Source organism: Oncorhynchus mykiss, chromosome 17 (assembly GCF_057628025.1).
Source record: "Oncorhynchus mykiss isolate SJ-2025 chromosome 17, ASM5762802v1, whole genome shotgun sequence".
In the NCBI taxonomy this organism is placed as follows: domain Eukaryota; kingdom Metazoa; phylum Chordata; class Actinopteri; order Salmoniformes; family Salmonidae; genus Oncorhynchus; species Oncorhynchus mykiss.
The window spans coordinates 24299454-24311450 of NC_143038.1; the positions used below are offsets into that span (position 1 = coordinate 24299454).

Genomic DNA, 11997 nt, shown 5'->3' on the forward strand with positions numbered 1-11997 from the left:
TGTTCACTTGGCTACATAACTGCATAGCTGATGCCTGCTGGACTGTTCATTAATCACAGTACTCCATTTTGTTTATTTTTTGGGGTTTATCTGTCGGCCACAGCCCCAAACTCAGGCCCTGCGTGTAGTTAACCGGCCCTCCCTGCCCATTATTCATCGCCATTTTACCTGTAGTGGCTGTCTTAGCTGATTAGCTGTTGTTGTCTTACCCGTTGTCATACCTCTCCCAATCAACTCCTGTGATTGCTTTATGCCTCGCTTTATGTCTCTCTCAAATGTCAATATGCCTTGTATACTGTTGTTTAGGATAGTTATCATTGTTTTAGTTTACTGCGGAGCCCCTAGTCCCACTCAACATACCTCAGACATCTCCTTTGTCCCAACTTCCACACATGCGGTGACCTCACACAGCATAACTAGCGCATCCAGAGATGCAACCTCTCTTATCATCACCCAGTGCCTGGGTTTACCTCCACTGTGCCCACACCCCACCATACCCGTCTGTACATTATGCCCTGAATCTATTCTACCACGTCCAGAAATCCGCTCCTTTTATTCTCTGTCCCAAACGCACTAGATGACCGGTTTTGATAGCCTTTAGCTGTACCCTCATCCTACGCCTCCTCTGTTCCTCGGGTGATGTGGAGGTTAACCCAGACCCTGCGTGTCCCCAGGAACTCTCAATTGTTGTCTTCTGTAACTGAAAAAGCCTTGGTTTCATGCATGTTAATATCAGAAGCCTTCTTCCTAAATTTGTTTTACTCACTGCTTTAGCACACTCCACCAACCCTGATATCCTTGCCGTGTCTGAATTCCAGTTTAGGAAGGCCACCAAAAATTCTGCGATTTCCATACCCAACTACAACATTTTCCGTCAAGATCGCAACTCCTCCCCCTTTGGCAGTTCTATCAACTCCAGAGATAGCCTGCAAAGTTCTGTCATACTTTCCAGGTCTATGCCCAAACAGTTTGAGCTTCTAATTTTAAAAATGAATCTCTCCAGAAATAAATCTCTCACTGTTGCTGCCTGTTATAGACCCCACTCTGCTCCCAGCTGTACCCTGGACACTATATGTGAATTGATTGCCCCCCATTTATCTTCAGAGTTCGTTCTGTTAGGTGACGTAAACTGAGATATGCTTAACACCCCGGCAGTCCTACAATCTAAACTAGACGCCCTCAATCTCACACAAATTATCAAGGAACCCACCAGGTACAACCCCAAATCTGTAAACATGGTCACCCTCCTGACCAACTTGCCCTCTAAATACACCTCTGCTGTCTTCAACCAGGATCTCAGCAATCACTGCCTCACAATCTTAAATAAGCATGCCCCATTCAAAAAATGTAGAACTAAGAACAGATATAGCCCCTGATTCACTCGACTTGACTGCCATTGACCAGCACAAAAACATCCTGTGGCGTTAGCATCGAATAGCCCCCGTGATATGCAACTTCTCAGAGAAGTCAGGAACCAATATACACAGTCAGATAGGAAAGCAAAGACTAGATTTTTCAAACAGAAATTTGCATCCTGTAGCACTAGTTCCAAAAGGATTTGTCCACTGTAAAGTCCATTTAGAATAAGAGCACCTCCTTCCAGTTGCCCACTGCACTGAGGCTAAGAAACTAAATAAATCAAAGTTAATTTGTTATGTGCGCCGAATACAACAGGTGAAGACCTTACAGTGAAATGCTTACTTACAGGCTCTAACCAATAGTGCAAAAATATATTAGATTAAATCTAGGATAATTGAGAATTTCAAAAAGCATTTTTCTACGGTCGGCCATGCTTTCCACCTGGCTACCCCTACCCAAGTCCCCCCGCTTCTCCTTCACCCAAATCCAGATAGCTGACATTCTAAAAGAGCTGCAAAATCTGGACCCCTACAAATCAGCTGGGCTAGACAATCTGGACCCTCTCCAATATTATCAGCCGAAATTGTTGCAACCCCTATTACTAGCCTGTTCAACCTCTCTTTCGTATCTCTGAGATCCCTAAAGATTGGAAAGCTGCCGCGGTCATCGCCCTCTTCAAAGGGGGAGACACTCTAGACCCAGACTGTTAGGGACCTAAATCCATCCTACCCTACCTTTCTAAAGTCTTCGAAAGCCAAGTTAACAAACAGATCACTGACCATTTCAAATCCCACCCTTCTCCTCTATGCAATCTGGTTTCAGAGCTGGTCATGGGTGCACCTCAGCCACGCTCAAGGTCCTAAGCGATATCATAACCGCCATTGATAAAAGACAGTACTGTGCAGCCATCTTCAATGACCTGGCCAAGGCTTCTGACTCTGTCAATCACCGCATTCTTATTGTCGGACTCAATAGCCTTGGTTTCTCAAATGACTGCCTTGCTTGGTTCACCAACTACTTCTCAGACAGAGTTCAGTGTGTCAAATCAGAGGGCCTGTTGTCCCGACCTCTGCCAGTCTCTATGGGGGTCCCACAGGGTTCAGATCTCGGGCCGACTCTTTTCTCTGTACATATCAATGTTGTCGCTCTTGCTGCTGGTGATTCTCTGATCCACCTCTACGCAGACGACACCATTCTGTATACATCTGGCCCTTATTTGGACACTGTGTTAACAAACCTCTAAACGAGCTTCAAAGCCATACAACACTCCTTCCGTGGACTCCAACTGCTCTTAAATGCTAGTATAACTAAATGCATGCTCTTCACCCACCCGCCCGACTTGCATCACTACTCTGGACGGTTCTGACTTAGGTATTTGTAGTTGTTCACATATTCTAAGTGTCTGGTTAGACTGTAAACTCTCCTTCCAAACTCACATTAAGCATCTCCAATCCAAAATTAAATCTAGAACTGGCTTCCTATTTCACAACAAACCTCCTTCACTCATACCCTTGTAAAACGGACCATCCTACCGATCCTTGACTTTGGCAATGTCATTTACAAAATAGCCTCCAACACTACTCAGCAAATTGGATGTAGTCTATCACAGTGCCAATCGTTTTGTCACTAAAACCCCATATACTACCCACCACTGTGACCTGTATGCTCTCGTTGGCTGACACTCGCTACATATCCGTCGCCAAACCCACTGGCTCCAGGTCATCTATAAGTCTTTGCTAGGTAAAGCCCTGCCTTCTCTCAGCTCACTGGTAAGCATAGCAACTCCTACCTGTAGCACACGCTCCAGCAGGTATATTTCACTGGTCATCCCCAAAGCCAACATCTCCTTTGGCCACCTTTCCTTCCAGTTCTCTGCTGCCAATGACTGGAACGAATTGCAAGTCACTGAAGCTGGAGTCTTATACCTCCCTCACTAACTATAAGCATCAGCTGCCAGAGCTGCTTATCGATCACTGCACCTGTACACAGCTCATCTGTAAATAGCCCACCCAACTACCTTATCCCCATATTGCTTTTGTTTTTTTGCACCCCGGTATCTCTACTTGCACATCATCTGCACATCTATCACTCCAGTGTTAATGCTAAATTGTAATTATTTCATCACTATGGCCTATTTATTGCCTTACCTCCCTAATCTTACTACATTTGCACACACTGTATATCGGTTTTTCTATTGTGTTGTTGACTGTATGTTCGAATGTGTAACTGTGTTGTATTTGTCACACTGCTTTGCTTTATATTGGCCAGGTAGCAGTTGTAAATGAGAACTTGTTCTCAACTGGCCTACCTGGTTAAATAAAGGTGAAATAAATAAAATAGTAAAATATGCGTAAGTGTAATGTACTTGAATTAATCCATGCCAGTGTGTTGTGTAATGTTGCCACTTATGAATTACAATTGTAAAAGCAAAATAGCGTAGATCCTATTATCCTCATTGTGCAATAGTTATTCAGCTACTGAGGAAAATATCAGTTCAATATAAAAGTGCTCCTTTATTAAACCAATGTGTTTCGGCATTAAAGCATTCATCATGGTGCATGTGTACAGGCAGAACAGGCCAAGTGTATAGTTCCCATTCTAAATGGGCATCTGCCCGCATCACAGTCCAACAGGCCAAAACCAAGCGACAGTGCTCCATGAAGAAGCAAGCCCATCTTTCAGCCTGATCTAGCGTCCCCCGTCCCTACTCATCACCATGGGCTACAGTAGAATAGTCCATACAAAGTGCAACATTTTCTGTCCGAGCCATAATCATGACTTCCATTCCCTGTTCTCGCTCTGTTTCCAGCTGAAAACCCAATGAAACATGAATTGAAAGGAATTTAACTAAATCGCCCAACTAACCATCTGGCATAGCAGGGGTGTGAAGAATGTCTTAGAAGGACAAGGACATTCTTCTGAATGGGATATCTAGTCAAAGACAGTAAGAAGAGGGGCAGAAACTGCTTCTCCAATAGAAATCCCCGATCAAGCTTGTAGGCGATGTCATGGTGACTTTGGCTAGCTAACTTCATGGGTAGGAACACATCACCGGGTCTAACATTCGTCTTGTGCAGGCCGTCAAATCAAAGGCACTCCTTCGATTTATAGTTGTTTTTGACGAAAATGAAAACGTGTCAGTTCGTCACTTTCACAAAATTAGAGTAATAACATGTTCAACTACTTAAGACATTGGCTCGAATCTAGGATGTCCTTTTAGAAACTTTATGGTCAAGTCTCGAGACGAGTCTAGTCCATTGAGGTAGCATGATGGTGGACCAGACACAAGCATGGACTTGTCAGAATCAGGTATGTGCCACTTCTGTCAACCTAACTAACATTTCCATTCTCGTTTCACTAAGTTTTCTATCCTAATTTCAGGAAACTAGGCGTATGCCGCGGGTCACTACGTCACAGGAGAAAGAAACAAAGAACATTTGAACGTAAAATGTATTTATTTTCCTTCTGGAACATGTGAACTTTCATGTGCCTTAATTACAGACTTGTATGCCATCTGTAACTACGAATATATATTTTTTAAAATTACGGGCCTAGTTGGTTTAGCCACAGAAATGCAGAAACCTTTCCACTAGCCATGATTGGCTGAGATAATGAGTGGGCTGGACATGCCGAGAGATGAGTTTGGATTGGTCTGCCATATAGCACGCTTCTGTCTATTTGAGCTGGTCAGTATGTGTAGGTAATCCTGTCTAACACAGCTTTTTTTTTTATTTTTAGAACTACATAAGTGTTGCTCTCCACTTTCTGGAGGACCGAGTTTTGAAATCAGTGAAATTTGAGTATGATAGCTAAGGAGAAAACACCAGTCTCCGGAATACATCTTCAAACTAAGGGCAACCATTGCATCCGAGACAGTGAGAGACGTCCATCCATGATGTACACTACCGTTCAAATGTTTGGGCTCACTTAGAAATGTACTTGCTTTTTTAACCACTTAACCTCTTGAAACTCTGGGGGCAGTATTTCATTTTTGGATAAAAAAAATGTTCCCGTTTTAAACGGGATATTTTGTCACGACAAGATGCTCGACTATGCATATAATTGACAGCTTTGGATAGAAAACACTCTGACATTTCCAAAACTGCAAAGATATTGTCTGTGAGTGCAACAGAACTGATGTTACAGGCGAAACCCAGATAAAAATCCAATCAGGAAGTGCCCCATATTTTGAAAGCGCTGCATGCCAATGACTCCTTATATGGTTGTGAATGGGCTACGAATGAGCTTACGTTTTCTACGTATTCCCCAAGGTGTCTACAGCATTGTGACGTCTTTTTACGCATTTATGTTGAAGAATAGCCGTAAGGGACCACATTGAGCAAGTGGTCACATGATGGCTCCCGCAGAAAATCTTGCGTAAAGTACAGAAGTAGCCATTATTCCAATCGCTTCTAATGAGAAACCAATTGTCCCGGTGGATATATTATCGAATAGATATATGAAAAACACCTTGAGGGTGATTCTAAACAACGTTTGCCATGTTTCTGTCGATATTAGGGAGCTAATTTTGAAAAAATGTTTGGCGTTGTAGTGACCGCATTTTCTGGTCGATTTCTCAGCCAAACGTGAAGAACAAACGGGAGCTATTTCGCCTACAAAAATAATATTTTTGGAAAAAAGGAACATTTGCTATCTAACTGGGAGTCTCGTGGGTGAAAACATCCGAAGTTCTTCAAAGGTAAATTATTTAATTTGATTGCTTTTCTTATTTTTGTGAAAATGTTGCCTGCTGCTAGCAGGGCATAATGCTATGCTAGGCTATGATACACAAATGCTTGTCTAGCGTTGGCTGTAAAGCATATTTTGAAAATCTGAGATGACAGTGTGATTAACAAAAGGCTAAGCTGTGTCTCAATATATTTAATTTGTGATTTTCACGAATAGGAATATTTTCTAGGGATATTTATGTCCGCTGCGTTATGCTAATTAGTTTCAGGCGATGATTACGCACCCGGATCCGGGAAGGGTAGTATCAATTAAGGTATAAGGGGCAGCATTTTCACTTTTGGATAAATAGCGTGCCCAATTTCAACATCCTGCTACTCATGACAGGAATATATGATATGCATATGATTATTAGATGTGGATAGAAAACACTCTGAAGTTTCTAAAACTGTTTCAATCATGTCTGTGACTATAACAGAACTTATGTAGCAGGCAAAACCCAGAGGACTAACTGTTCAGAATATTTTTTATTTTTTTCTTCTGACCGTTCCCTCTGGTGTCTTTGCCAAGGGATATTTGATAGGGACCATTTTACAGTTCCTACCACTTCCACTGGATGTCACCAGTCTTTGGAATTTGGTTGAGGTTATTCATTTGTGCAAAGAAGAAGAAGCACATCCTGGAACAAGGTTACCCTATTGAGAGTTGCGCAAGACGTAAAAAGGAGCATGGTTTGTTTCATTGATGTATTGAACACAGATAGCCCCGTCTACAATTTGATCGATTATTAACGTTTAAAAATACCTAAAGTTGTATTACAAAAGTAGTTTGAAATATTTTGGCAAAGTTGATAGGCAACTTTTGAAATGTTTTGTAGTGACGTTCTGTTTTTGTAAGCTGTTTTTTTCTGGATCAAACGCGCTTTATAAAATGGACATTTTGGGTATATATGGACGGAATTAATCAAAAAGAAGGACCAATTGTGATGTTTATGGGACATATTGGAGTGCCAACAAAAGAAGCTCATCAAAGGTAATGCATGTTTTATATTTTATTTCAGCGTTTTGTGTAGCGCCTGCAGGTTTGAAATATGCTACCCTCTTTATTGACATAGTGCTATCATCAGATAATAGCTTCTTAATGCTTTCGCCGAAAAGCTTTTTAAAATCTGACATGTTGGCTGGATTCACAACGAGTGTAGCTTTAATTGAGTATCTTACATGTGTGATTTAATGAATGTTTGATTTTATATCATTATTTGAATTTGCCGCGCTGCATTTTCCCTGGTTTTTTTCCCCAAGTGGGACGCAAGCGTCCCCTATACCATAAGAAGTATTAAAGAAAAGCACATTAAAATAACATCAAATTGATCAGAAATACAATGTAGACATTGTTAATGTTGTAAATGACTACTATAGCTGGAAACGGCACATTTTTTATGGAATATCGACATAGGCATTATCAGCAACCATCACTCCTGTGTTCCAATGGCAATTCTGTTAGCACAGCCGAAAACTGTTGTGCTGATTAAAGAAGCATTCAAACTGGCCTTCTTTAGACTAGTTGAGTATCTGGAACATCAGCATTTGTGGGTTTGATTACAGGCTCAAAATGGCAAGAAACAAACAACTGTCTACTGAAACTCGTCAGTCTATTCTTGTTCTGAGAAATGAAGGCTATTCCATGCGAGAAATTGCCAAGAAACTGAAGATCTCGTACAAGGCTGTGTACTACTCCCTTCACAGAACAGCGCAAACCGACTAACCAGAAATGAAAGAGGAGTGGGAGGCCGCCGTGCACAACTGAGCAAGAGGACAAGTACATTAGAGTGTCTAGTTTGAGAAACAGATGCCTCAAGTCCTCAACTGGCAGCTTCATTAAATAGTACCCGCAAAACACCGGTCTCAATGTCAATAGTGAAGAGGTCGACTCCGGGAATGCTTTTCTTCTAGGTAGAGTTCCTCTGTCCAGTGTCTGTGTTCTTTTGCCCATCTTAATCTTTTACTGTTATTGGGCAATCTGAGATATGTTTTTTTCGTTGCAACTCTGCCTTGAAGGCCACACTTAAGAGGATATGAATGATGCTGAATGGGTGTAGACAAAGAATAGCTCTCCGGTAGGTACTAAAACATTCAAAGGCCATTTTCTCAAAAATGAAGATACAAGTTCATCAACTTTCAAAGCAGAATTACTTTCCCATTGTTCCTCAAATGCAGTGTATGATATACCATTTTGTAGCTCTGTGTCTCTGCTTTTATCCAATGTATAAAAAAAAAAACACAATTTCAAATTTTGCTACATAAGACCGAATCAAGGCGGTCGGTCACATATAATAATCCAGGAGTTACAGTAACTGGATGTGAGATTGATGAATAAAATGCAAGAGGCATTGCATTGTTGTGTAATGTTGTCAGTTACTAATTTTAATTCAATAAGCGAAATTGTTAAGGTGTGGCCACTTTCCTATTTATCTCATTGTACAATATTTATTCAGCCACTGAGGTAAATTCATGATTTTGGTTAATATTCTTTTGAAGAAACAACTCTGTACATAAGCAGTATCATGGGAATTCCAGCAGCCACTAACCCATCTCAACTTGTTGGTGTGATCATCTGCTCAGGATAAAAAATTGCGGGCATGCCAATGGCACGGTCTCCGACCAAACATTTGAGGCCCTACTCTTGGCCGCAGAGACAACATTATGATGTTTTAAATCTACTTTCCTGCTATTCTACACATTTTGCCATGGGGCAAAGATAAAGATTTACAGTTTAAAAGCTAATTTCCTACAATTGTGCACATTTTGCCATGGCTTATGCAGTGTTCTTATGCTAAGTCACTCAAACATTATAACAAAATCAATGGGCCATGACATGACACTTTTGGAATGTTAGATTCTCCAGGACTGTCTAGTTTTTAATTTGGTGGTTGTTAGTTCTCAAAGAAATACAGCACTCCAATATCTAGATCTGGTTTTAGTTGTTTAAGTTTACATTGAAAATATGTTTTGTCATTCTGAAATAAAAAAATATATATATTCTGGGGTGGCGGCAACAATTTAAATTGTTTAAACAATTTACATGAACAAAAAGGGGAAACACTGCACATTGATTCTATTGGAGAATGGAGGGACTTGGAGCTGTCATAGTCAGATAACACACTTGATTAAAGGCTGATCCTTCACCTTGTTTGGTAAGGAATGGGACTATCGTTCAAGGAACCATCTGTATATCATCTACGAAATGACCATTGAACTGTAGGACATATTGCAAACTGTGGCTTTAAAACAAATAGCATCTATCATTACAGAATGGGTCTTCAAATAGGCCTATCGCCATGGTTTAGAATGAAATCCTGCCATTATCAAGGCCCTCACGAACCAGAACCTCAGGCCCTGAGGACCCTAGGGCTAATGAACAGAGTTCTGTGTGTGGCCTGGGTTCAACATTGAACATGGACAACTCAGTGAGAAATGAGCAGAGACCAAGAGACTATACTCATTGTATGGTAACGCGTGTGATGCGTCAGACACATAGGTCTGACTCATCCTTCAATTCCATCTGTGAAGGAACTTAGGATCATAAATATCGACCCACACACTATGGCAACTCAAGGCAGAATTGAGCTGAGTGGCAGTGCTATTCCTGATTTTTATATTTCAAGGTTGCTGAAGACATTTGTTTACAACGTAATATGCGTGTAAAGACACAAGACAACAATGCAGGTCAAAAAGATACAAACCTGTTTGTCCTTATTTTGTATCTTCATGTTTCTCTTCACCGTCGCTGCATCTATGACACATAAATATATTTCTTTATTAAAGTGAAAAACAAAACACACTAACCTTAATAGGACCTGGTCAAATTATTTGCAAAGGGGCTGAGGGGTATTTCTAGTTGACTAGTCCTGTAGAAAGTTATTCTGCATAAAAGATCATTCATATTAGTAATCTTAAAATGTAAATGAAACACAGCTGAAGGTAAAATACAATAAACAGGTGACCATTGGTTTGTCACATTTCTCCATCGATAGATTTGTGTTACACTACACCAGGCCTTTTTTTGTGAGACATTAAATCTAGGCCTCCATGATTGGGCACCATGAATAATTACAATGTAATTACTGCAAGTCTGACTCATGTGTCAACTAGTCTAGGCTATATGTGAAATAAAATGTGCAACTGAAGTTAGACACTTGTAAATTACAGCACGACACTTTGAAAGTAGTGAGCCAAACTAGGAAACAAACTACCGGATTAAAATAACCACCAAATGCACTATTGCTTTCTAAATTAAGTTTGCCCTAAACTAAAATCAGACAAAAACGTATTCGCTCATAGCGAGCTCTTATTTGGGGATAGCTTTTTTGTTTATAAGTTTACAAAAGGAACCTTAAGTGGTGCAGGGGGCTATTTTACCCGTGCAACCAGGGTCTTTGTTTTCTGTTGCACAGAGTCGCACCTGGTGTAGATCGCCTACAAAAAATTCCATAGGAATAATTTACCTACCGTTGGGAACGTGCCTTTAATGGTAAGGACTTGTGCTGGCTATCATTAAGTAGTAGCCTATAGAACAGAATTGCTACAAGTTGGCTGGCAAATTGGTCGTTCTTATATGATTAAGACCGCGTTAATCATCCAAACATCTCCGCAAAAAAAAAAAAAAACACTACATCGGCGGGAACCGTGTCCTATTTATATTAGCAATCCATCGAGCTAGCCAGTCTGCTAACTAATGTCACTGCAATGATGTTATATATTCCAGTCCTTACACGTGTTAACACCCCCTTAAACTCCTCGCAGGGACACCGCCGCTACCCCTCAATAAGACCTCACCTACCCGGGCAACACTCACCAGTCAGGCCATCAGCTGCCGAACACTGGGTTTTACCCCCGCATTTATTTCCAAGGACACAAAACGCCATGACAGTTTAGAAAAATGCATACAAAATTTGAGGGGGGGTGGGAGACGGCGGAAAAAAACTCCGTACAATTTCTTAATCCTCTTAAAGCACAAGAGCAGAGGAGTTCATTCATGAGGGATGCACGAGTTCGAGACTCCCCAACCATACCACAACACAAGACCCAGCAATACAACACAGAGTAAAAAAAATAAAAAGTTAAAAAAACCTACTTACCTAAAATGGCTACTGCTGCAGCCAAAATACAAACAGCTATTATTTGGTGAAGTTTAGCACTGGCCGCCTGCTACAACAGCCTAACCTTAATTGGACCCGTAACATTCTATTTTTCATTGGCTGCACCATAGCGCAGCTGGGTCGATGGATATTTCCATTGGTTCTCCAGCTGTCAAACAAGGAGTGCCGTTCTACGTTTGTCTGAGAGCTACATATTGCATATCTTTGCTATTTGGGATCACTGGGACGTCCATACCACCATATAAATTGAAATTGTAAATGTTTAGGGTTATGGCTAGGTTATGTTTAAGGTAAGGGTAGGGGGTGAGGTTAGGATTTAGGATATGGACGTCCCAATGACCTACTATAGCACTAACCCATATTGCAAGCACCATTGTGCACTTTTAGTTATTTGCGTTGATGTGCACCCTTTATGTGATTGGTTGTATAGTAGTAATTCGCTTACCATAAAACCGCACGAAAACCTCCTTTTTCGGCCATGAAAGTCACTCGGTTTTCGGTCCTTCGTTTAACACGTTTTTTTTTCGTGGTCTCAATCTAATGGTTTCATTGCTGTACGGCTGGCTCTCCGGTGGTTTTATATTTCTTCTTCCTTGCATTCACCAATCATGGTGCTTTCGTTGAAGGAAAAAAAAATGTAACATTCCACGTCTTTGCTCATGTTTAATTTCCCGGATGTGAAATGTCCTGGATTATAACGCGTTGGCATTCTTCAGTATTTAATCAGTAAAATCTATTTTGTCCGTCACCTGCTGTGAAGTCTTCAGAGTTAGTGACACATTTTGTGATTCCCC

General features: G+C 41.0%; 1 protein-coding gene across 30 annotated transcripts in view; it reads right to left on the bottom strand.

Moving 5' to 3' along the window:
* Positions 1 to 11997, bottom strand: part of chd6 (chromodomain helicase DNA binding protein 6) — a 108013-nt gene extending 96016 nt beyond the window's left edge. For 19 of the 30 annotated variants that reach the window (XM_090205107.1, XM_090205098.1, XM_090205122.1 and 16 more), the window contains exons 1-2: positions 10900 to 11270; positions 9788 to 9837 (exon numbers count right to left, since the gene is read on the bottom strand). In XM_090205107.1, coding sequence (XP_090061233.1) covers positions 9788 to 9837; positions 10900 to 10969 — 120 coding nt within the window. In that variant the 5' untranslated portion in view covers positions 10970 to 11270. Of the gene's footprint in view, positions 1 to 9787; positions 9838 to 10553; positions 11386 to 11648 lie in introns of those variants that run through there. The other 11 variants (XM_090205121.1, XM_090205119.1, XM_090205114.1 and 8 more) reach the window with 4 other exon arrangements.